The sequence below is a fragment of the Chamaea fasciata genome, unplaced genomic scaffold (genome assembly GCF_029207755.1).
Source record: "Chamaea fasciata isolate MVZ Bird 193981 ecotype frontalis unplaced genomic scaffold, bChaFas1.0.hap1 SCAF_7, whole genome shotgun sequence".
NCBI lineage: Eukaryota > Metazoa > Chordata > Aves > Passeriformes > Sylviidae > Chamaea > Chamaea fasciata.
The window spans coordinates 10349476-10371433 of record NW_027094092.1 but is presented as its reverse complement, the minus strand read 5'-3'; the positions used below and the strand labels follow the sequence as shown (position 1 = coordinate 10371433).

Below are 21958 nucleotides of genomic sequence, written 5' to 3'. Positions count from 1 at the left end.
TGGGAATTGCTGTCTGAGGTCCTCTGCAAACCCAATGCATCGACATTCCCAGGCAATGCCAGCTGTTCCTTGGGGCATTTCTGGGATGTCAGTGGGCTCTATCTGGGCTGCAGCATCTCCAGGTGCCTGTTCAGAGCAGCCACGGGCAGCCCTTGATCCGTGTCCATCCCAGTGCCCATCCCAGGCTGTGTGTTTGGCTGTGCCTGCCACGGGCAGGACACTGAGGCACAGCTCCTGCCCTGCAGACCCCTGGGACAAGAGGTGCTGGTTTCCCTTCCTGGGGCTCCTGGCCTCCCCCACCCTGCATTCCCAGCCAGCTGGGATGCACGGAGAGAACACCAAGGAACATTCCTGGCAGGGAGCAGGAGTCACCTAGGGCTCCCTGCAGCTCTGGGGCTGAGAAGCAGCCCTGGCCTCAGCCCCCACCAGGATTTTGGGCTGTGAACACTCCCCTGCAGGAAACGCCCCTCTGCAGGCAGGACCAGCCCCTACACTCTCCAGAAGAACTTTGGCCATGGACCAAGGGAACCCTCAGGGCTTGTCTTGCACATTTCTCCCTGAGAAGGGACATGACTGGCACAAGCACCTTTACAGCCATCAGGGAAATGCTAGAAAAGACAGGAAATCAGGGTTATGGGAAGAGTTTCGTGCTGTCATGTCAGATGCCAGCCAGTTCTGCCCTAGAGCCATTCCCAGGGGCTGGTGTGTAAAGCAGCATTAGCAGAATATTTGCTAATGTGCATAGGAATTCCCTTGCTGGCAGCAATCATTCCCATCCCAGGCAGGACTTTCCTCATGACCCTGAGATTGGCTCAGGTGCTTGGAGCAGGGTGAGAAGGCCAGGATTCTGAGATCAGTGCCCAGATGGGCCAGTCACTTATTATCATCTGACTTGATGTTCTTCGTAGTTCTTTCCGGCTCAGAATACCCTGTGCTCTGGAAATAAAGAATAAACAGTTTTCACCGGCTTTTTAAACCCAGAGGTTTTTGCATTGGAGAACGCAAGCCACAGAGAAAGGGGGGGGAAAGGACGAGAGCATCAGGCCTCACCCGCCAGGTGTCGGATGAGCGGCCCGAGTGGGACCGAGCCCCTGCAGGGCCCCGGCCCCGCACCGGGCACAGTCGGAGCAGGAACGGCAGCGCCGGGCTCGGCCCCAGCGCCCGGCCCGGGGCGGCTACTCCGGCCCGCGGCGATGCGGCCCCGGCTCGTTCCGCGGGGGCGCGGCGGGCGGGAGCCCTCGGCGGTGCGGGCACGGGGGAGGGGCAGGCGGGCGCCGCTCTGCGCAGGGGGCGCGGGGGCCTCGGGGGCTCCGCATATCCGCGGGGCTGCGGGCGGGACCGGGCCGGGAGCGCGCACCGGGGCCTGCAGGGCCGGCCCTGCCCAGCAGGGGGCGCTGCGCTCGCACCACAGCTCCATGTCCGCCAGGCGGCGCTGAGGGAGTGGCGGCGTCCGGGGGGTCCCGGGGCCGGTACCGGCGGTCCCCGCGCCCCGCCCGCTTCCAGCCGCGATTCAGCGCCTGCTCCGGGGAAGAGCCGCTCTCCTGAAGGACCCGGAACCGGCACAGCCCCGGCTCCCCGTGGCCGCAGCGGGATCTGCCCGGGGCCCCAGCGGGACCCCAGCCCCGCGCCGGCCGCAGCCGTAGTCCCGCACAGGGCACAGTCGGAGCAGCAGCGGTAGTGCCGGGTTCGGTCCCAGTGCCCGTCCCGGAGGGGCTCTTCCCTCCCGCAGCGATCCCGGTCCCAGTCCCGATCCCTGCCCCAATCCCGAGGCTGCAGGACCCCCAGCAGACACCGGCAGGACCCGGACGCGAATCCCCGGGCCCGGGTCCCGTTCCCGGTCCCACCTCAGCGCCTCGAGCTCCGCGCAGCGCCGGGAGCAGCCCCCGGTCCCGGGCTCCGCACAGCGCACCGAGCGACGGTCCCACCGCACCCCGGGGTGAGCATCCACCGCACAAAGCGGAGCGGGCGCGGCTCCGTCGGGATTTCCGGGCGGGGCGGGGCGGGGCCGGCTCAGGTGTGAAGGGCGGGGCCGGCTCAGGTGCGCGGGCCCCAGAGCGGCTGCGCGGGGCGGGGCCGAGGGGATTTAAGGGCTGTGAATGAGGCTCGGAGCCATGTGCCCCTCGGCGCTCGGACGGGGGGAGCTGCGGCCGGGCCGGGCTCTATAGCTCTCTTTTTCTTTACACTTCTCTCTTTTCCTCTATACCCCGCCTTTCTTCCTTCCCTTCCTCCCCCCAACTTATCCCCCCCTCCCTCTCCCCCCTAGCCCTCCCCTCCCTCCCCCCCGGCTCGGTCCCCCCCTACCCCCGTCCCTATCCCCCTGCACGCCTCACCCCTACCCTACCCCTCCACCCTCCTCCTCCTCCTTCCACTTTTCCCGCCCCCGGGCTCTCACCTGGCCCCTCTCCCTACTCCCCTTCCCTCCCCAGTTCTTCCCCGCCTGCCTTCAATCCTCCTTCTCCTTCTTCCACCCTTCCTTCCCCGCCCCCGGTTCCCCTTGCCCCCTCTCCATGCTGCCTTCTCCCCAATCTGCCTTCATTCCTCCCTCTCGGTCCTCTACCCTTTCTTCCCACCCTACCTCCCCGTCCTCTCTCTCCTGCAAGGCCCGACCCCTCCACCTGCCCTCTGTCCTTGACTCCCCGCTGACCACCCCCTCTGACACCCTATTCCCGTTCTCCATCCCCCGTCTCCACCTTTCCCCGCAGCCGCGGGGCTCGGGACGCCGGAGAATAAAGCCCAGAGGGCCGGAGCCCGGCGCCCCCACCCTGGCTGGAGGTCACACGGGGCCGGGCCCGCTCGGCGGGTCGCCCCATGTAGTTCACAAGCACCGCCCGACACCGCCGGGGCTCCGGCTGTCCCCACATCACACTGGGGGCTCCCCGTGGGGGTCGGGGCTGGGGGTTAGGGGGGCCCCCTCCTCAGGAGGGGGTCCCGGAGGGGCGGGGGGGGTAGGGCCCCCTCCGGAGGAGAGGGTCCGGGGGATGGGACGGGGCGGGGCGGAGATTTTTCCCCCCTCAGTCCCCGCCCCCTTCTCCGGACGCCCTCCTCCGGACAGGGCTCGCCCCGGCCCCTTCCCCGGGACCCCCTCCTCCGGACGGGGGCCCAGGGGGGTGGGGGGCAGGACGGGAGGGGCCGTTTGTTTGTGTGGTGATCTGTGTGTTTACGCTGCAGAGTGACGTGACCCCCTCTGCTTCCTCCCCCCGGGCCCCAGTCCGGAGGAGGGGGGCCCAGGGAGGTGGCCGGAGCGGGACCCCTCCGGAGGAGAGGGTCCGGAGAAGGGGACGGGGACTGGGGGAGGAAAATCCCCCCTCCGCCCCGCCCCCTTCTCCGGACCCCCTCCTCCGGAGGGGGCCTACCCCGACCCCCTCCCACGGACCCCCTCCTCCGAAGGGGACCCTCTCACCCTACCCCTCCTGCCCCCCCGGGACCCCCTCCGGAGGAAGGAACCCTCCCCAAACCACCCACCCCCTCCCAGGACCCCATCCTCATGAGGTGGCCCTCCCTCTCTAACCCACCCCAGGCCCAGCCCCCCGACTCCCCCCCGGGACCCCCTGGGTAGGAGGCCCTTCCCTGACCCCCCGACCCCGCCGAGGAGCCCCCACTGTGATGTGGGGACAGCCGGAGCCCCGGCGGTGTCGGGCGGTCCCTGAGAACCGCCCCGTGTGCGGCTCCAGCGAGGGCGGGGGGCGCCGGGCTCCGGCCCTCTGGGCTTTATTCTCCGGCGCCCCGAGCCCCGCGGCTGCGGGAAATGAAGGAGAGAGGAGGACGGGGAGAGATGAGAGATGGAGGGGGGATCGGGGTGGGGAGGGAAAGGCCAGACGAGGGGGGAGGAGGGTGAACAGAGGAGGGGAAGAGAGGGAATAGACGGGGGTAGAGAGGTAGGGACAGGAGATGAAGGAGTGCGGGGGGCTTGGACCGAAAGGCGGGGAGAATTTGAGGGAGAGAGGGAAGACGGGGAAAGGGGGAGAAAGCAGGGGAACACGGGGAGAAGGAAGGAGGGGTAGAGAGGGGACAGGAGGGGAGGTCGAAGACCCCGCACCCCACCTGGAGAGCGCGGACAAGGACCTCCCGGCAGCACCCTGCTCGGAGTGAGCAGATGGTGGCAGCGGCCATTCCCGGGGATTAAATCACCTCGGCCCCGCCCCGCGCAGCCGCGCTGGGGCCCCGCGCACGTGAGCCCGCCCCGCCCCGCCCCTGGAGCCGGCCCCGCCCCGGCCCCTCCGGGCCCCGCCCGGCCCCCGCACCTGGGCCCAGCCGGGGCTGCTCCCGGCACCGGGACCGGGGCTTCGGGTCCGGCTCCCGCCCGTGTCCGCTGGCGGTCCCGGGGCTGGAGGACTGGGGCGGCATTGGGGCTGGGAAAGGGACCGGGCTCGCCGCTGGCGGGAGGAGCCGCTCCGGGACGGGCGCTGGGGCCGAACCCGGCGCTGCCGCTCCTGCTCCGACTGCGGCCCCGCCGGGGCTCCGGGCGCGGTCCCGTCAGGGCCCCGGAACCCTCCAAACCCCGCCGGTCCCCGCAGCGCCGAGGAATCGCTTTGGAATTTTTTATCCAGCGTAGGCAGATAATTCTCATAGAGAAACCCCAAAATTAAAGAATATGGGGTGGGGGTAGGTGGGAGGGCCGGGCTAAGTTCTGTTTTAAATTACAGCGCATCGGGGAAAAGAAATCTGTGGAACAGCTCGTTTAGTCTCCCGGACTGGCTTCTGTGTGATCGGCTGGGATTCCAGCTGTTGGCATGGGATTTTCCACCTGTGGGACTCCAATAAAATGCCAGGTGCTGAGCATGAGAGGAAATAATGGGAAATCGTTCTTGATCAGGCAGTGTCCCAAAGGTCAGCCAGTGCCCAGCGTTCTTGGCTGGAATTTGGGGATCCCAGCACAGCCCCTCTGTAGTGTCCCTGGCACTGCCCACCATCCCTGACTAGGGGCTGGGCGTTCCAGCACAGCCCCCCAGCACGTCCCGCTGCTTCCTCAAGTCCCTTTTAACCAGGATCCTTTTTTGGGGTTGGGGCACCCAAACCCAGCAGAACTGCCTTTAACCAGTTTTGGGGGATCTCCCCTCTCCCCTCCTCACCCAATTCCTGATGCCAAAACCCAGCCTGAGGCTCAGCCTCCCATCCCCTCAATCTCTCCAAGGAATTGCACTTGGATTTCCCAATCCAGCAGGGCAGCAATGCTGTTCTCCTCACTGTGTATCTTAATTGCAGTAATTGCTTAAGAAATAATTAAAAGAAATTCAAAGAATGAAGAGACAATAAAGAGCTGCCAGCTCCAACCAAGGGCTGCTCAAGCCCTTTCTCAATGATTTGCTTTAATTAACCAATGCAAATGAACCAATTAAAACCACATTGATCCAGTTTTATTCCTTTTATTCAAGTTCTAGGAAAATATTGCAGAATAGAAAATAATCTTTTTAACCCCCAAACTCTTCTAGGAGGTCCACAGGGCAGGGCTGCACTGCACCCCCAAACTGAGGAGAATTGGAAAAAAAGACAAACCCAGACTGAGATTCCTGGGAGATTGGCGCAGCTTCTGCCAGCCAGAACAATCCTTGGTCTGAACACACACCTGTGAATCCCAAGAACCTGGGACCTCATCAATATCCTCAGGAGCCTTTTTATTAAAAGCAGATTTCCACAGATAATTAATGAAATACAGAAAATTAAATGGAAATATGAAGGAACAGCTCCCCCAGCCCAGCAGGTTGCAGCAGCCAAAAGAAAATGATCAGAAAGATTATGGATTGGGACCATCACCAATCCCAAATCCCTCCTGTGGAACACCACTCTGCTTTGGTTTATAAATCACCACTTCTCTTAGTGGACAAACCCTTCAGCTTTGCTTCCAACCCACCAAGTTCCCAACTGCGGCTACCAAGATTCTGCTGCACCATGTCCTGGTAGGAACATCAAGTGGTACAAATGCAGTGTGGAGCAGGGAAAGAATTAGGATCATGTCTCTTCTCCAGTTCATTTTCTCAGTGAGGCTGGGAAAAATAAGGAGAATTTAGTTTACATGAGAAGATTGGAGTCTGTTTTTAATGACCGGCAGACAACACACATAGAGAAACATTTCCACCTGTCTCAGCACAGGCAAACCATAAACGGCAGAATGGAATCCTGGAACAGAAATTATCAGGTGTCTTTTACCAAGGTGGCATCTTCCCAGACATCGGAGAGGAGAGGAGAGGAGAGGAGAGGAGAGGAGAGGAGAGGAGAGGAGAGGAGAGGAGAGGAGAGGAGAGGAGAGGAGAGGAGAGGAGAGGAGAGGAGAGGAGAGGAGAGGAGAGGAGAGGAGAGGAGAGGAGAGGAGAGGAGAGGAGAGATCTCCCTTCTCCTGGGATAGATGTTGTACCTGTTTACCTGCCTTGCACACCCTCAACAGCAAATTTTCCTTATGGATAACACATCAGAAAAAAAAAAATTGCAAGCGAATTGTTAATTTGCCAGGATGACAGCCCTGGGACAGACATTTTTCCTGCTGTGCTCCTGCTCTTTCCAGAGTAGCCTGAACAAGTTCTCCAGCCAGGAGACCCCATCTTAGCACAAACAGCCACTCCTCAGTACTACAGTCATTTACATCTTGGCTCTTGGCTGCAGACAAGTGTCCTGAAAGCCCCAGCAGGACCACAACCTTCAGCACAGGTCCCTTTGCACAGTCCAGGTGCACACAAAGCTCTCACCGGCCTTAAACTCCTCCCTCCTGACACAATTACCTTCTGGAATGCCACAAAAGAAGGAATTCCAACCTAACTGGGATTTCCTCCCCCTCCCTGCCTTCAGGGCACTGCTGGACAAAGGCAGCTCCCTCCCTGGCCTGCTGGATTCAGTTTGACTCCTCCAAGCTCTCCCTCACTGTGCAATTACAACTGAAATGTTCCACAGGGGTATAACCAGACCAGAAGCTGTCCCAAAGCATGTGAGCTAAAGACTACCCTGCAAACACTGTTGTGGTATCCAGCACTAAATTAGTGGTTTCAACTTTCTTGCAGCTAGTGAGGGCAGGAAAATTAATTGTAAATTAATGAATTTAAGCATAATGGGCTCATTTTCCAATGCCAGGTTTTAGAGGTTCACAAAGAACTGAGCTTCCCCAGTACATGGATTTCAAAACACTGGCCAAACCCAGTAGGTCAGAAAGGGAAAAACAGAGCAGCTGGCAGTGATGGAAGCACTGATTGCCCTGAGTTAGAACAATGACCTAAACTGAAGGAGAACCTGAAGCCCTGTGAATATGGCATCAGGTATCTGTGAAGGTTACATTTCATGAGCAAAAAGATCCATGAGAAGAGCATTAAAGTTGTTCCTACCTGTCCTTTCACAAAGCAGGACTGTTTTTCCATACAGCAAATATTTTTTGAATTAAAAAGATAACACTTCACTCGGCTGGAAAAGAAAAAGATGAGATCTGCTAAATTTCCCTAGGCCAGGCAACACAAAACAAAACAAAGCAAAACTTTTCAGTTTGGGTCAAAAAGAACCTTTCATTCCATTTTTTCACCATTTTCAACAATCTACCATATTCATTTTGTCTCTCTTCACACAAAAAGCCAATTCAACTTTGAAAACGGTACATTCTGGGGTCCCAAGCTAACACATAAATGCATTTCTCTTTCCCTGTGCCCAAACACACCTTAGAATAGAAACATCCAAACTCACTTTTTCTGGGAACCTGCAGAATTCTGCACCAGCAGTTCAGCACTGCCTGATGAAAACCCCACAGATTTCCACTGGGTTCTGCCTGCTTGGATTTTCAATTCCTCCTCCCCCTGCTCCTCCCTGCTCTGGCATCTGGGGCAGTTGTTTCCACCCGGCAGGACAGGGAGGGTTTCACACCTCATTTTTCCCAGGAGCTGCAGTGGGAGCCTTTGGGTCTGGCTGTGTCAGCCCCCCAGGCCCTAAAGCAGCATTTCCTTCCACCCTTCCAGGAGACGCCTCACAGGCCCCTAGGAAGGCCCCATATCAAACCCCAACAGCTTTGGTTTGCTTGCTTGTTCCCAGCCCCAAGGGATTTCACTGAAACAAGGGCTGAAATCTTCCTCACAAGAGCAGAGGGACCCTGCCCATCCAAATGCAAACTCCCAGCCACCACCACTCATGTTTCACCAGTGAACCCACACTGGCCCCGTTATCAGATGGGTCTCCACTAAAACTCCAGTTTTTCTCTCCTCCAGGAATTTTGAGGCCCAGGGAGTGGCTGTGCCCAGGAGATTTGCCAAAATCCGCTACGATTTCACCGCACGAAATGCCAACGAGCTCTCGGTGCTGAAGGATGAAATCCTGGAGGTACGTGAGCACTCCTGGGAAAAAGTGTGTCCCCTCCCCTTCCCAGGGGCGAGAGAGAGCTCAGGATGCCAGGAAGCACCAACTCTGTTTTCCCTGCTGGTGTCTGAGCAGTGACAAGGGAGCTTTGCTCAAATCCATAGCTGGAACAGGCTGCCTGTGCTATGTCACTTCCTCAGCTCAAACCCATCGTGCCCATCTTAACCACAGTGAGGAGGGAGGACAACAACTCCCTGTTGATCCCTGCTCATGCCCTGCTGGACACAATCTGTTCATAACACTGAGTATTCTCCACAGTCCTCAGGAGTTCCATGGGGAAAGTGACACTGGATGAAGTGTCACTGGAGTTCTCAGAATCACACGATGGCCTGGGTTGGAAGGTCCTTCAAGCTCATCTCATCAGGAGTGTGTTGCTCACTCCCAGTTTGTGCTTCCTGCTGCTTCTGTTCTGCTGCAGAGCAAAACCTGGAGCTCTGGGATCAGCAAATTACTGACTAGAAGTAGCAGAGAGGACTGAAAAGCTCTCAATCCCAACTCTCCAACTGTAGATTCTCACAGATGTGTCCTTCCACATCAGGCATCAGCCAAGGGGTGATGGGAGGAAAATAAATGCCAACACAGGGGCACAGGAAAATGGGAACATGGTTCTCAGAAACACAGAGTTCATCCCCTGACCTCTGTTGCCTCATGGGGGCTGGGATTTTCCCCTCTTACTGTAAAGTCTGCAGGGCAGTTCCCTTATTTCACCAGCCCAAAGGGAACTAAATAACTCAAACCCAGGAAGATAACAAACTGAAGCAAAACCCCAACCCCAGCCCTCAGGGAACTGACCCTGTCCCTTGCCACCACTTGAGAGCACAACTGGGAGCAAAGACTCTGCCAGATCAGGTTGACACCCCTGAGCACACCTGGAGCAGGAGCTGGTGGGTGTTGAGGGGTTTTATGTCCTTTGAATAGGGCAGCAGGAACAGGGGGAGTTAGAAACATGAGGAACACCTGGTCCCACTGTAAATCTGTTCACAAAACAGGTGAAAGTCAGGTTCTCTCCCCAGTCATGCTGCAAGAAACCATACAGCAGATTTTTAGACTCCTTGGCTGGGATTCTGTGATCCCTCTTCTCCTTCATCCTCCAGAGGAACTGCAGAAATCACAGTTTCTCCCAAAGAGGAAGTTTCAAAAGCTGAAGGGAGACTCTTGGCTTGCAGGAAAAAGGGAAATGTCCCCACTCTCTTCCAGGGCCCTCCAGCCTCCCAAAACCATGGTGATCTCCCTGTTACACCTTTGTCCCTGATGGTGTTCTGAAGGTCGCAATGTCATCGCTCACCCTACTGCTCCAACAGAGCACTTCAGCTTGTTCTTTAGAACTGAAGTACAAAACTAAGCACTTTCCTGGGCTGTATGTACAGAGTTAATAAAAACACAGAGCCACATCCCTGTTTTCCTTACAAATTCCCCACAAACACATTCATTTAATGGAATTTGTGACTGAAGACTTGATTTCATTCCCTACCCATCTCTACAGAACTTATTCACCAAATGGATGAGCTGAACGATGAGCTGCTAAAGAAGATCACAAACAACAAAATTCAGTCTCCTCACAGGAATTTCAAAGTGGAAAAGCCTCAGCAGGTTTTTGTGCCCCTCACCTTTGAATACAGCACTGAAGAAGTCAAAGCCTGGCTGGAGGCCAAGTCATTCAGCGAAGAGTAAGATTTGCTCTACTGCCACATGAAACACTCATCCTTCCCTGGAGAAGGAGCAGGGGACGCTCTGGCACCATCTCACCTGGGACAAGTCACTAGGATTTACTTACAGAGCCTGGGTTGTAAATTAGATTTCAACCCTATTAAATCCAGGCCCTATAACCAGGATGCTCCGAGCCCAAACTCACTCCCTTTCTCTCTTAGAAACATTTTCTTGGAGAAAAAATATTAGGGAACTAAACCCACGGCCTAAAATACGCCACCGGAATCACAGCTGCCCCAGGGCTCTGTGATACGGTCCCAGTGCAGTTCCCATCTCCCACTCCTCCCCTCTGGCACGAGGCCACATGCAGCACAACCATCACCTCCCCACTTTGTGTCTCCCCAGGACTGTGGAACACCTGGGTATCCTCACTGGAGCTCAGCTCTTTTTCCTCAACAGAGAGGAGCTGAAGAAGGTGTGTGGTGATGAGGGAAACAGAGTCTACAGCAAGATCACGGTGGAGAAGAACCAGCTGGAGGTAAGTGTTTTTTTCGATAATTCCTGCTGGAATGGGGGACTGTACCAGCACTGTCAGACAGCTCATTAAACAGGCATTTTAAGAAATACAACTGAAAAAAATAAACAAAACCAATGCAACCAAAACCCACACCAGCAATAAAAGATGCCTAATTGTGAAGTGTCTTTTAAGCAAAAGGCCCCAAATCCTTAAGGGAGATCCCCGTTTCCACTAATTAATCTGCTTTTTACTGGTCTCACCTATCTCTTTGAAACTAGCTCTGCTCCTACATTCATTAAATACTGTAATGTTAATAGCACTCATTAAATACTGTAATTTAACTACAACTTGAAGCTCAAATCCAAACTTCCTGTTTTGTTTCTATTCCAGAAGAGCAGAGGAGAGTCAAAGCTCCAGGAGATCATGAAGCGCCACCAGGAAAGGATTGATTCTGCTAATTAAAGTCTCTGCTCTTAGTAATTTCAGCTCTTAGCCCTAAGTAGTGCAGAAAAAAGGGAAGGAAAGCAATGATTCCCGGCCCAGGCCGGGGGCAGCAGAGCTCCCTTGGGGTCCAGCTGCCATCAGTGACAATTCCTTGAACACTGTTGGGAAGGGTTGACAATAAGACCACATCCCACTGGGAAAGGTGTTTTAATTTTGCATGAAGTATTTTTTTTATAACTATATATTTTATACTGAAATTTTCCATGCATGCGATCAGAGCAGGATTCACACGTGCCTGGAGGTATGGCAGGGGCGGGATCGAAGCAAACCAAGATCCCCAGAGCTTTTCTCCGAGGGCCGTCCCTGCTCCTGCCCCTCGCTGGCAGAGCAGGCGTGGCACAGCTCAGGAGAGTTCAGCCTCCAGGCCCGGAGCCTGCGCCACGGGAACGAGGCTTTGGAGCCCTGCGGTGTTTGGCTTTAAGGAAAGGACATTAAAGCTCATCCCATTCCACCCCCTGCCATGGCCAGGGATGCTTTCCACAAGCCCAAATTGTTCCAAACCCTGTCCAGCCTGGCCTTGGACACTTCCAGGGATGGGGACTCACAACCTCTCTGGGCAGCCTGAGGCAGCCCCATTCCCATTTCCCCCTCAGTGCAGGTGTCCCCTGCAGCCCACGAGCACAGGCCTGGTGACAACTCCCTGTCCCCCTGTGCCCCCTCACTGGACAAGGCCAGAATGGCAACATGCATTCCCAAAGTCTGGCTGCTTCCTGAAATCCAGGGACAAGTCAGAGCTGAGGCGAGCTCTCAGTGCCCAGAAACGAGCAGGGGTGACAAACAAGGGGATGTGAATCTGGAAATAGCCGAGTTCCACCTGCCCACCACTGCTGATGCAGAGGCTGGGGCTCAGGGCAGCTGTGCAGCCCGTCCCTGGGGCACTGATCCTGCCCTGGAATGTTGTGGTGTTGCCAAACCCGGCCTCAAACTAGAAGATAAGCCCTGACCATTTGCTCCCGACCCAAGCACACCCACAGCCCTTCCCAGGGTGTTGGTCACTCGACCTCACCTTCACATTTGATTCCCAAAGAGCTGAAACCCCAAAGCACACTGGGAAGGGCAGGTTTAATTCCAAATAAATAGGCACAAGAAAAAAAAAAATCTAACAACACAGGATGTTGTTCTGGACTTCCTGTTTTCCTTCACAAAGTTATGTGCATTTATATATAACAAAGTGTAAATAAGGGTGAGGAAAATCTCTCTCCCTAGAGGCAGAATGCTTCCAAATTTCATGCTTCCAAGATTTACTCACAATGTCAGAACTCAGGCAAGCAGCGTAGTTCCTGTGCACAGCAAGTTTGGCACTTTGCATTTCTATCTCTGTTTACTGACAGACCAACCTGAGAGCAAAGCAGTGAAGCAAACACAGCTCCAGGGCTGCCCACAGTCCAGGGAAAGTTGGGGTTTCTCTCTCAGCACGTGCTGAGTCTGTGCCCAAATCTGTGCCTGTCCTTGCACATTTAATGGAAAAAGCTTTAAAACATCATCTGGGGAACTCGTGTCTAAATCTGAGAGCACCAGGGCACCTTAGGTTTGCCTTTATCCTTCAGTGTCTCCAATGGAAAATCTGTTTTCTTCCTTTGAAAGAGGACACTGCTGGCACCAGGGGAGGATCCTGGGTTTAGTCACAGCCCTGCTGGGATCTGAGAAGGGCACTCACCTTGTCAGGGAGGGATGAAGAGGATAATCCTCCTGAGAAGCCCTGGCTCTGGATTGGGGTGGAGAAGGGAAGCAGGATGGCAAGCACAGGAGGCGAGAAAGTTTCTAAAATGAAAACAAAAACAAATGTTGATACAGGAAACTCACCACCGTCTAGCCCTGGGGTGTAGAGGAAAGCCAAAACAGGGAATTACAGTTATCTGGGATTTTAACAGGAGTGTACACCACAGCTCTGTAAAGCTGGGAGCCACAGGAGCACTTCCTATAACAAATATCTCAGCAGACCTGATTGCAGAGGTCACTTTTACAAATTTCCATGTGACTGAGCTGTGCACCTGTTCTGTTTGTACTGCCTGCAGACACTGCTATAAAGTACTGTACATTGATGTACCTGAGCAGAGGAGACAATGATATAACCATGCACTGTGCAAGAGTCATTAAAATAGTTAAGTTATACTTATAAATCCATCTCTGTCTCTTTCACTGTGTTTTCATAAAGGTTTGTCACTGAGAGTCTCAGAAACTCAGCAAAATGTCTGAAACCACACGTTTCCTTTTGAGTTTGGGCACTGACATTCAGCAGGAAGGGTGTTATGGCCTGGATAGCTGTGTTTTAAAAACAGAGGTGAAAATTTCACACATGATAAGAATTAATACCAAAAAAGGTGCAAGCTGAACTCCTCTTCTTGTCTGATCTAGTGGAAAGTGTCCCGGCCCGTGGCAGGGGGTGGAACTAGATGGTCCTTAAAGTCCCTTCCAACACAAACCAGTCTGGGAATCTGTGATTCCATGACTCACAAGGGAGGCTCTCCTATTCCCTGGCAAAGAAACCAGAGACAATACAAACCTGTTTCCTACACAATCACAGAATTCAAGCAGGACTTAAACCTAAAGCTCCTTTACATCATCCTTTCTTGGGCTGGACAAAAAATGAAAAGGTTGTGCAAAAGCACATTCTTGCCTGTCAGGAAGGGGAACTTCTGTGGCAGCTGTCCCAAGTGGAACAATACAGAAAGAGGGAACAGCATAACCCTATGACACAGCCAAGCCACAGATTCTCCGACATTTCCAGCCAAGCGCCGGCCTCTGTCTCAGGTGAACAACCACACTAACAAGATCACCTACCCTACAGCCTAAATAAAGTTTAGGCAAACCAAGAGCCCAAAACACCTGCCCTGCTGGGTCGGGGGCTCTCTCAGCGGCTGCCGCTGTACCCGACAAACCATTTCGAACCTTGCCACGACGGCAGGGAAGGGAGCACAGAGCGCGGAGCTCCTGCAGCGGAGCAGCTCCGGCGCGGCTCACGGCCGCCTCCCCTCACGGCCGCCTCCCCTCACGGCGCCCGCCGCCATTTTGCGGCACCGGCTGCGCCCGGGCCCCTCGCGGCCATGAGGGACGGGAGGCTTGGGGCGTGTCGGGCGCCGTGCCAGCCGTCGGGAAGACCCCCGGGGGTTCTGGGGACCGGAGATCGCGGGGCCGGGAGACCCCCGGACACACTCTGCTGGGGACGATGGCGGCGTCAGGGTCGCCAAGGCGACCACCCGCCCCGTCCCCCGGGACCGGGAACCAGCCAATCAAAATCGTTCTCCCTCCCGTTGCCCCGCCCCGACTCCTCCCGGCCGCGTCCGTCTTGTGTCCACGCTCCTGATTGGCCGGTGCCACCCAGCCGGGCCGGGATTGGCGGCGGGCCGCGGGAGCGCGCAGGCCGCGGGTGCGCGCGCAGGCCGGTCCCCTCCGGGCACGCACCGTCCCTTATAGGCGCGGAGCCCCCACAGCCGCGGACATGTCGGTGTCCCCCGTGAAGCGGCAGAAGATGGAGTCGGCGCTGGACCAGCTCAAGCACCACACCACGGTGGTGGCCGACACCGGGGATTTCAACGGTGAGAGGCGGCGCGAGGGGATCCTGTCACGGCATCTTCTTCTTAGCCCCCTCTCCCGCCCCCCTTCACGGACAGTGGGCGCGCCCGGCCGAAGGGGCGCGCACTGGGGGGAGCGAACCACCCTGCGGCCGGAGGGGGGGCGGGGGGAAGGCGCTCGCTGGCGGCGCCTTGGTCCCCATCCCAGGGCAGATCCGGCCCAGCCAGGACATTTTCCAGACTCTCCCGTGATTTTCTCCCAGTTTGCCCTCGAGTGTGCCCTGACTACCACGTTCAGCTCTGCGCGCTGTCAGGAAGAAGTGCCAGACTCAAGCCAGGCTCTGCTGGGCTAATGAATTCGGGTTTTCTTCCAGGGACCGGTCTAGATCTGGGACTTGTTTGGGGTTTTTCCAAACTCAAGGCAAGGCAGCCCGGTACTGGGGAGGGTGTCGCTGCCCGTGGCAGGGAGTGGAACTGCATAATCTTTAAGGTCGCTTTCCAGCCTAATCATTACGAGACTCTAAAAATAATGCCAGAGTGCTTTTGTTTCCCCTATCTCCTGAGAATGAGCCGGCACACTCCTTTCTGAAGAAAGGAAGGTGGCCATCGATTAAAAAGCCACTTGTTCCAAGCTGTCACTGCCTGGCCCAGCACGGACACGGAGCCTTCTCAGTCCATCAGAGCCAAGAATTCCCCCTGGGTTGTGTGGAGCAGCTCTTGAACCTGTCCTGTCCTCACCCAGGCCTGCAGTAATCCCTCCCCTGCTTGCCTAATCCTGTTGGTGTAACAGTAAACAATCCTAAATTGTCAAATGTCTTGAGAGTACTAACGTTAAGGTGAAGAGAGCACAGGGCTGGCAACAGCTCAGACACAGGCAAAAGACAAACACACAGGATGACCAAAGCGGTGTTTGTGTGCGGGCAGCAGTGAGGATTGTAGAATATTCCTCAGGGATCATCGAGTCCAGCTCCCAGCCCTGCTCAGGACATCCCCAAGTTGTTCTCTGGGCTGCTCTTATCACCTGGGGGTTATTCTTAAGAGTCCTAACAAGGCAAGAGCCTTACCTGGCTCACTTCTGGCAGGTTAAACACTGGTGGAGGTGAAGGTGGTTGTTGCTACTGCTGGTTTCCAGTTGTGTGTGTAGAAGGTGTCAGTACAGAATGGAGTTTCACTGATGTGCATCTCTGCTTTAAGCAGTACCCACGTAAATTGAAGTTCTGAAGGACCTGTTTGTATGGAGTGGGCCCCTCTCCAAGATCCTGATCATTGTCTGGGAGGGATCTATAGAAAAACAAGGCTTATTTGTAGTACAGTTGCACTCTCTCACTTGGGGTTTCATCCCTGTGCAGAAATGCTGAGGAGAAGGGGCTGGTAATACAGATTTTTTTTTTTTTTTTGACATTTTAACTGCATTGTTGAAACTGCTGAGTGGCCTGCAGAGGCTCTGCCTTGTTTGCCCTGGTGCCAGGCTGTGATTACAGCCTGACAATGTGTGCCACAGCCTGCTGGAGCAAAACCTGGCATCACCTGGAACAGGTGTAGTCCAGGGCTTAGGGTAAGACCAAGGGTCAAGTGTCTTCCTGGTAGGACAAGGAAATGAGAAGGGCAGATATTGAGAAACTGCAACTGTTTGGAAAAAGTTTAAAAAGCAGTAAGAAAAGCTGCTGGAGCCTCACAGGTGAATTCACCTCTCCTGGCCCCATTAGTTGGACACAAACAAAAGCCCGAATTCCTGACTGCTTGATAGGAAGGTCTCCTGTTATTCATTCCCCTCAATGATTCCTGGAGCTCAGCTATGCTGGTTGGGATGAAGTTTGTAAATTAGTATTACTTCTCTCCATCCATCACTTCTACAGGTCTATGCTTCTGGACAATTTCTGTATTTTATAAACTTTAAAGTTTGCTGTATCTTAGCAGTGCAGCCCAGTTGTTCTATACTCTGGCACAAACCAGCCTTCAGGCAGTGTTTAAACACCACTCGGTGCTGAGGTGCTCTGTCATTAACAAGTGTTTACATTCTCACCTGGTTGAGCAAAATCCTTCTGATTTCTGAGGCTGGCTGGCTGTTTCAAACAGGCTGGTTTTCTTTCCTCAGCCATAGATGAGTACAAGCCCCTGGATGCCACCACAAACCCCTCCCTGATCCTGGCTGCAGCTCAGATGCCGGCATACCAGAAGCTGGTGGATGATGCTGTTGCCTATGGGAAGAAGCTTGGTGGGTAAGTAAAAGAGGGGTTTAAGCTCAGCAGACCTATATTTAAAATGCCTTATTTATATACAAGCAACGTACTGGGGTTTCCCCCTCGTGTACTTGTGGGTTTGTCTCCTGCCCCAAAAGGCCTCAACACGTGGAGAAAAATTCCTTACACCCATTTCAAATGTGCTTTTAAGAAGTGCATCCCCATTTCCCAGCTCAAACCTGGCCTTCCTTGCTCACGAAAACAACAGCACTACAGGAAAGAGTGTCCAAAGGCTAATCCTGCTGGCAGGACAGAAGTGGCTCATTTGAACTCTGGAATTTAACGTTAAACGGGCTGTGAAATTTGATCTTCAAATCCACAGCAAAGTGTAAACTCACTTTTTTTTTTTATCCCCATAAATGCTTTTGCTTTTTGTGGTTTTCAGGTCAGAAGAGGAGCAGATCAAAAATGCTTCTGACAAGCTTTTTGTATTATTTGGAGCTGAAATTCTGAAGAGGATACCTGGCCGTGTGTCCACAGAAGTAGATGCAAGGTTGGCCCTTTTCTCTCTGGGTTACTCTTGATATTTGTAAATACACAAAATGATGACCTGATGTGGGTTGGAAAAAGATGTTTTTGCCTAGAAGACCAGCAGGACTTATTAAGAGTGTGAATTTCCCTTCGTTTGACTAGAACTCTGTAACAAAAACAAGTAGCACTGACCTTGGATTTTCATAATCTTCCTGTTGCTGCTTAAGCAAGGGAAACCTCACACTTCCAGACAGAGTTTTGCTCGTTTTCTTCTATGTGATAATAGCTGCTCAATGTAGCGAGAGATCTGTTTTGAACAGGGTTTTTCAAGACTTGCACAGGACTTGGCTGTTAACTTGCTCAGTGCCAATTTTTGTTTATGCTCAGTTTCTGAATTCATTATGAGAAACTTTCTTCTCAAAGGACTGACAGTCTAGAAGGGATCTGAGAACACAAACCTGCTGTTGGCTTGTAAATGCTGATAAAACAGCAATTCTTTGCCCTGAGGGAGAAAATTTAAAAAAACAACAAAAAATTTTTCAGTTTTAAACAGTGCTGCTCTTTCCTCAAAGGTTGTCCTTTGATAAGGAAGGAATGATTCAAAGGGCCAGGCGCCTCATCGACCTCTACAAGGAAGTAGGAGTTGGTAAAGATCGAATTCTCATCAAGCTCTCTTCAACGTGGGAAGGAATCCAGGCTGGCAGGTAAGGCTGTGTGTGCCTGGTGTGCTGATTCATGGCATGCTCCTGCCTGTCCACAGGCACTGACATTGCATCCTGCACTTGAATAAACAGCAGTGCTGAATGCACGGCATGAGGAAGTCTGTCATGAGCACAGGAGGTGCTCTGCCACAGCTTGCTGTTGAAATAGGGAGTTTCTTCATACAAGGGCCAGGCCACAGTTTCCTGAAATACCCTGCTAAGCTGGCTGCATTTGGCTAGAGGAACAGCATTAATAAAGCACAGCTTGGCAGTACAAAATATTTGCTGTTAGCTGACAACTTTAAAGCTTACCAAGTGCATCCCATTCCTAAATGAACTCAAGGAATTCAGTAGTTTGAACTTAGCAGCTCGTTCCTGAATATGAATTCCGTAGGTGAGCAAAGTGCTGTTCTAAGCCAACCTGTTTCTGCAGGGTTCTGGAGGCCGAGTATGGGATTCACTGCAACATGACCTTGCTGTTCTCCTTTGCTCAGGCTGTTGCCTGTGCTGAAGCTGGAGTTACTCTGATTTCCCCATTTGTGGGACGGATCCTGGACTGGTATGTTGCAAATGGAGACAAGAAAACCTATGAGCCTTCGGAGGATCCAGGTGAGCACAGATTTAACACTCCTGAGAAAACAACAACTGCTCATTCAAACAGTTTACTCGTTAAAAGCCTCTTACGGGAAAATGCTGGGTTTGAGCATGTTCTAATAATCATAATAAAGTTGCTGGTTTCTACTTGTAGGAGTGAAGAGTGTCACTAAGATCTATAACTACTACAAAAAGTTTGGCTACAAAACCATCGTGATGGGCGCCTCGTTTCGCAACACGGGCCAAATCAAAGCGCTCACGGGCTGTGACTATCTCACCATTTCACCCAAGCTCCTGGCAGAGCTCAGCAGAGAGCACGTCAAGTTAACTCCCACACTCAGTGTCAAAGAGGGTGAGTCCACTCCTGTGGGCTTTTTCCATCTTTCTTTCTTCTGCAATGTTGAGAGTCTGGGGTTGCAGTCAGTACTGTGGTACTTGTGGCTATCCTGCTTTAGGGATAAATCCAGGAAATATTGTAGCCTCAGAAGGAAATAGTGTAGCCTCATTACAATATTACTGCTACAACTACTGACACTGAGCACTAATTGGATTACACTGGGTTTGGAGTGTGCTTCCATACTCAACACCTCTCTCCATGGGACAGGGAGAGAAGAGGAAAGTTAATCTGCCCATGCTCAGGATTAAATTTTACTGAACAGTAGCAAAGGTGTCAAACTTGCTTTCATCTTAATCTCTAGACATGCCAAGAGCTGTTTTCCCTCCAGAACTTAGAAACAAGACTGAGTGATTTGATCTGGTGACACTGTACCACACTGGCTTGGAATCCTTGTTCCCATTACACTACTTCAAGCCCTGGTTGGACGGGGCTTGGAGCAATCTGGGATAGTAGAAGGCGTCCCTGCTTGTGGCTGGGGAGTGGAACTGAATGGGCTTTAAGGTTCCTTTCCACTCAAATCATTCCAGGATTCTGTGATACTCTCCCTTTTCTGCAGCCTCATTAAAATGCTGGTTTACATCTCAGAAAGCAGCTCTGTGCACAGCTGTAACCATGGGTTGCTGCCCACAGGCTGCTGCTGGCCTGGGAGCCTACTATCAAGCAAGCTTTTGTTAGTTCTTGCCAAATAATCAAAGCCTGATTGTTCAGAATATTTGCTCAGAATGTCTCACTGCTGCAGGGTGGTTGCACAGTTCCTTAGAATAGGCCTGGAAGTGCTGTGCCATTCAGCAGCAGGTACCAGATAATGACACACACAAACACTGTGTTAAGATAAACTGATTTATTAGGCTACCTTTTCCCTCTTTGTTCTCCAGCCAGATCAGGAGCACTTTCAATCTCACATCCCAGATTGTGCTCCTGCAGCAAGTCATACTGAAAGTATTTGAAAATTTTCCAACACCTAGAAATGGTCAGAACTCAAGACAATTTTAGGAAGTCTGAATTTGGTAACAATCTGATCACCTGGTCTGTTTCTTTTTCTACTTCTCCTGCACAGCTCAGGCGTGTGATCTTGAGAAGATCCACCTGGATGAGAAGGCATTCCGCTGGCACCACAATGAAGACCAAATGGCTGTGGAAAAGCTCTCCGATGGGATCAGGAGATTTGCTGCAGATGCAGTTAAGCTGGAGAGGATGTTAAAGGTAGATGTAACACTGCTCCCGTGTACTGCAGCCAGCCTGGTGTGGCTGAGGATTAAACAAGTCTGGTCAGGTCTTTGGACAGGTTATGTAGGACAGGCCACATAAATTCAGTGAACTTTGGTAAGCTTCACTGCAGGCCAAGAAAGAACATGTGCCAGGTGTGGGCCACGCCTGCAGTTTGAGGCTGCAGGACTGGCAGCTCATCAGGATAACTGTCAAAGTGAGAAATCGCTTAAATCTGATTCTGAGCTGTCAGCAGCAGTACAGGACACAAATAATCTGCAGGTAGTGAGCTGGAAATGTATCATGTTTGTACTTGGAGGCACTAAGAAAGAGCAGATCTGCTGTCAAATTTATGTCAGATTGTGGAGAGGCTTTGACATGGGATTCATCAAACTGTCTTTTAGGGAAGAAATACTCAGTATACCCCATCTAGGCACTTGGTGACTGGCAATTCCTTGCAGCATTCCCAAACTCTTACTCAGCCATGCCTCATTTATTCTTTTTCTAGGAGCGAATGTTCAGCACTGAAAATGGAAAATAAGAAAAGGAGAAATAATAATCAGCATTTCCCTGAGTGCTTCAAGCTGAGGTGGATCACCTGAAGTTCAGTGGATGTACAAATGTCTTACGTGTACAAGTATCATGCTGTGTATGAATAGATTTCTGTATCATGCTTTTTTTTTTATCAATTTGCAAAGGGACAAATGGAATTTCAAATTTTTTGTGGCACTTTTGTCAATACATGCAAATTAAAACCGACTTCCCTTGTAACATGGTCAATTCACTGCTGTAGGAGACACGTGATAGGATTTTAATTTTCAAATTCCTAATTTGAAACACATTAAAGGGAAGTCCTAACTCATTGAAGAAAACAGTTTTTAATTTCAGATTGTTTTAAAGAGCAAACACAGGGCCTCTCTGGGTACAAAACTCACAAATACTGCTGTGAGATGTATATATGTCAATATATATGTGTATCTTACTTGTTTATATAGATCCTGTTTATAAAGAGTAGATAAGAACAAGTGATAGGACAAGAAGGAAATGGCCTCAAGTTGTGCCAGAGAAGGTTTAGACTGGATTTTAGGGAACATTTCTTCACTGAAAGCTGTTCAAGCTGGCACAGCTGCCCAGGCCAGTGGCTGAGTCCCATCCCTGGAGACATATAAAAGGCACATGGATGTGGCACCTGGGGACAGGGATAGCGGTGGCCTTGGCAGTGCTGGGGGGAATGGCTGGGCTTGATGATCTCAGCAGTCCTTTCCAACCTCAGTGATTCATTCCTTGGTTCTAAGAGATCCCTGCTTATACATGGATGCAATTTGCTGTTTCCTGAACTTAAAAAAACAGGGAGAACAGGCAGCAGTGTGGTGCCAGAGCTGACAGACACATGCTCTGTGCAGAGCACGGAAGCCACTGATCCCTCACCCCAGTGTGACACAGAACTCTGCTGTCAGCACATCCAGAACAACCTGGAGCTGGTGCTCCAGCCAAAGGGACAGCCAGCTACGAGACAGACAGCTGCTGCTGCCCTCCCAGCCTGCCCTGGGAATAGTGCCAGTCTACCAGAGGGGACTCATCCAGACCCTCTGTCCTACAGCTGTTGGTGAGGGGAGAAGCTGACCAGGCAGAAAGCAGGCTGCCCAAAGGGAGGTGACCTTTTTTCCTGTCAAAGTCAAGCCAGCACTAAAAGTTTGACGCTGCTCCTCCTTAGAGCCATTGGACCCTCCACAGCACATCCCTTCTCAGTTTCACCTATTTTGCATTTTTCACTCTTACTAAACTGAGAATTGCAACAGAGATTCCTAGAATGGTTTGGGTTGGAAGGGGACCTTGAAGATCATCTCATTCCA

The 21958-nt window shown here is 52.8% G+C and overlaps 2 protein-coding genes across 3 annotated transcripts; both read left to right on the top strand.

The window, feature by feature from the left end:
- The first annotated feature begins 1430 nt into the window (after positions 1-1430).
- On the top strand, positions 1431-13055 carry LOC136292167 (epidermal growth factor receptor kinase substrate 8-like protein 2). Of its 2 annotated transcripts, XM_066187522.1 has the most exons (6): positions 1434-1936; positions 4644-4769; positions 8169-8280; positions 9800-9983; positions 10369-10501; positions 10871-13055. In XM_066187522.1, the coding sequence occupies exons 4-6, from the start codon at positions 9814-9816 to the stop codon at positions 10940-10942; spliced, it is 375 nt and encodes a 124-aa protein (XP_066043619.1). In that variant the 5' UTR covers positions 1434-1936; positions 4644-4769; positions 8169-8280; positions 9800-9813; the 3' UTR covers positions 10943-13055. The 2 variants fall into 2 exon arrangements, 1 of the variants encoding a protein (XP_066043619.1); XR_010721844.1 differs by lacking the exon at positions 4644-4769 and having other exon boundaries at positions 1431-1936.
- A 1294-nt stretch (positions 13056-14349) lies between these two features.
- On the top strand, positions 14350-20890 carry TALDO1 (transaldolase 1). The gene is made up of 8 exons (XM_066187521.1): positions 14350-14520; positions 16592-16715; positions 17122-17229; positions 17780-17911; positions 18342-18517; positions 18657-18854; positions 19957-20102; positions 20614-20890. Exons 1-8 carry the CDS (start codon positions 14424-14426, stop codon positions 20644-20646), a joined length of 1014 nt encoding a protein of 337 aa, XP_066043618.1. The 5' UTR covers positions 14350-14423; the 3' UTR covers positions 20647-20890.
- Positions 20891-21958: the final 1068 nt, after the last annotated feature.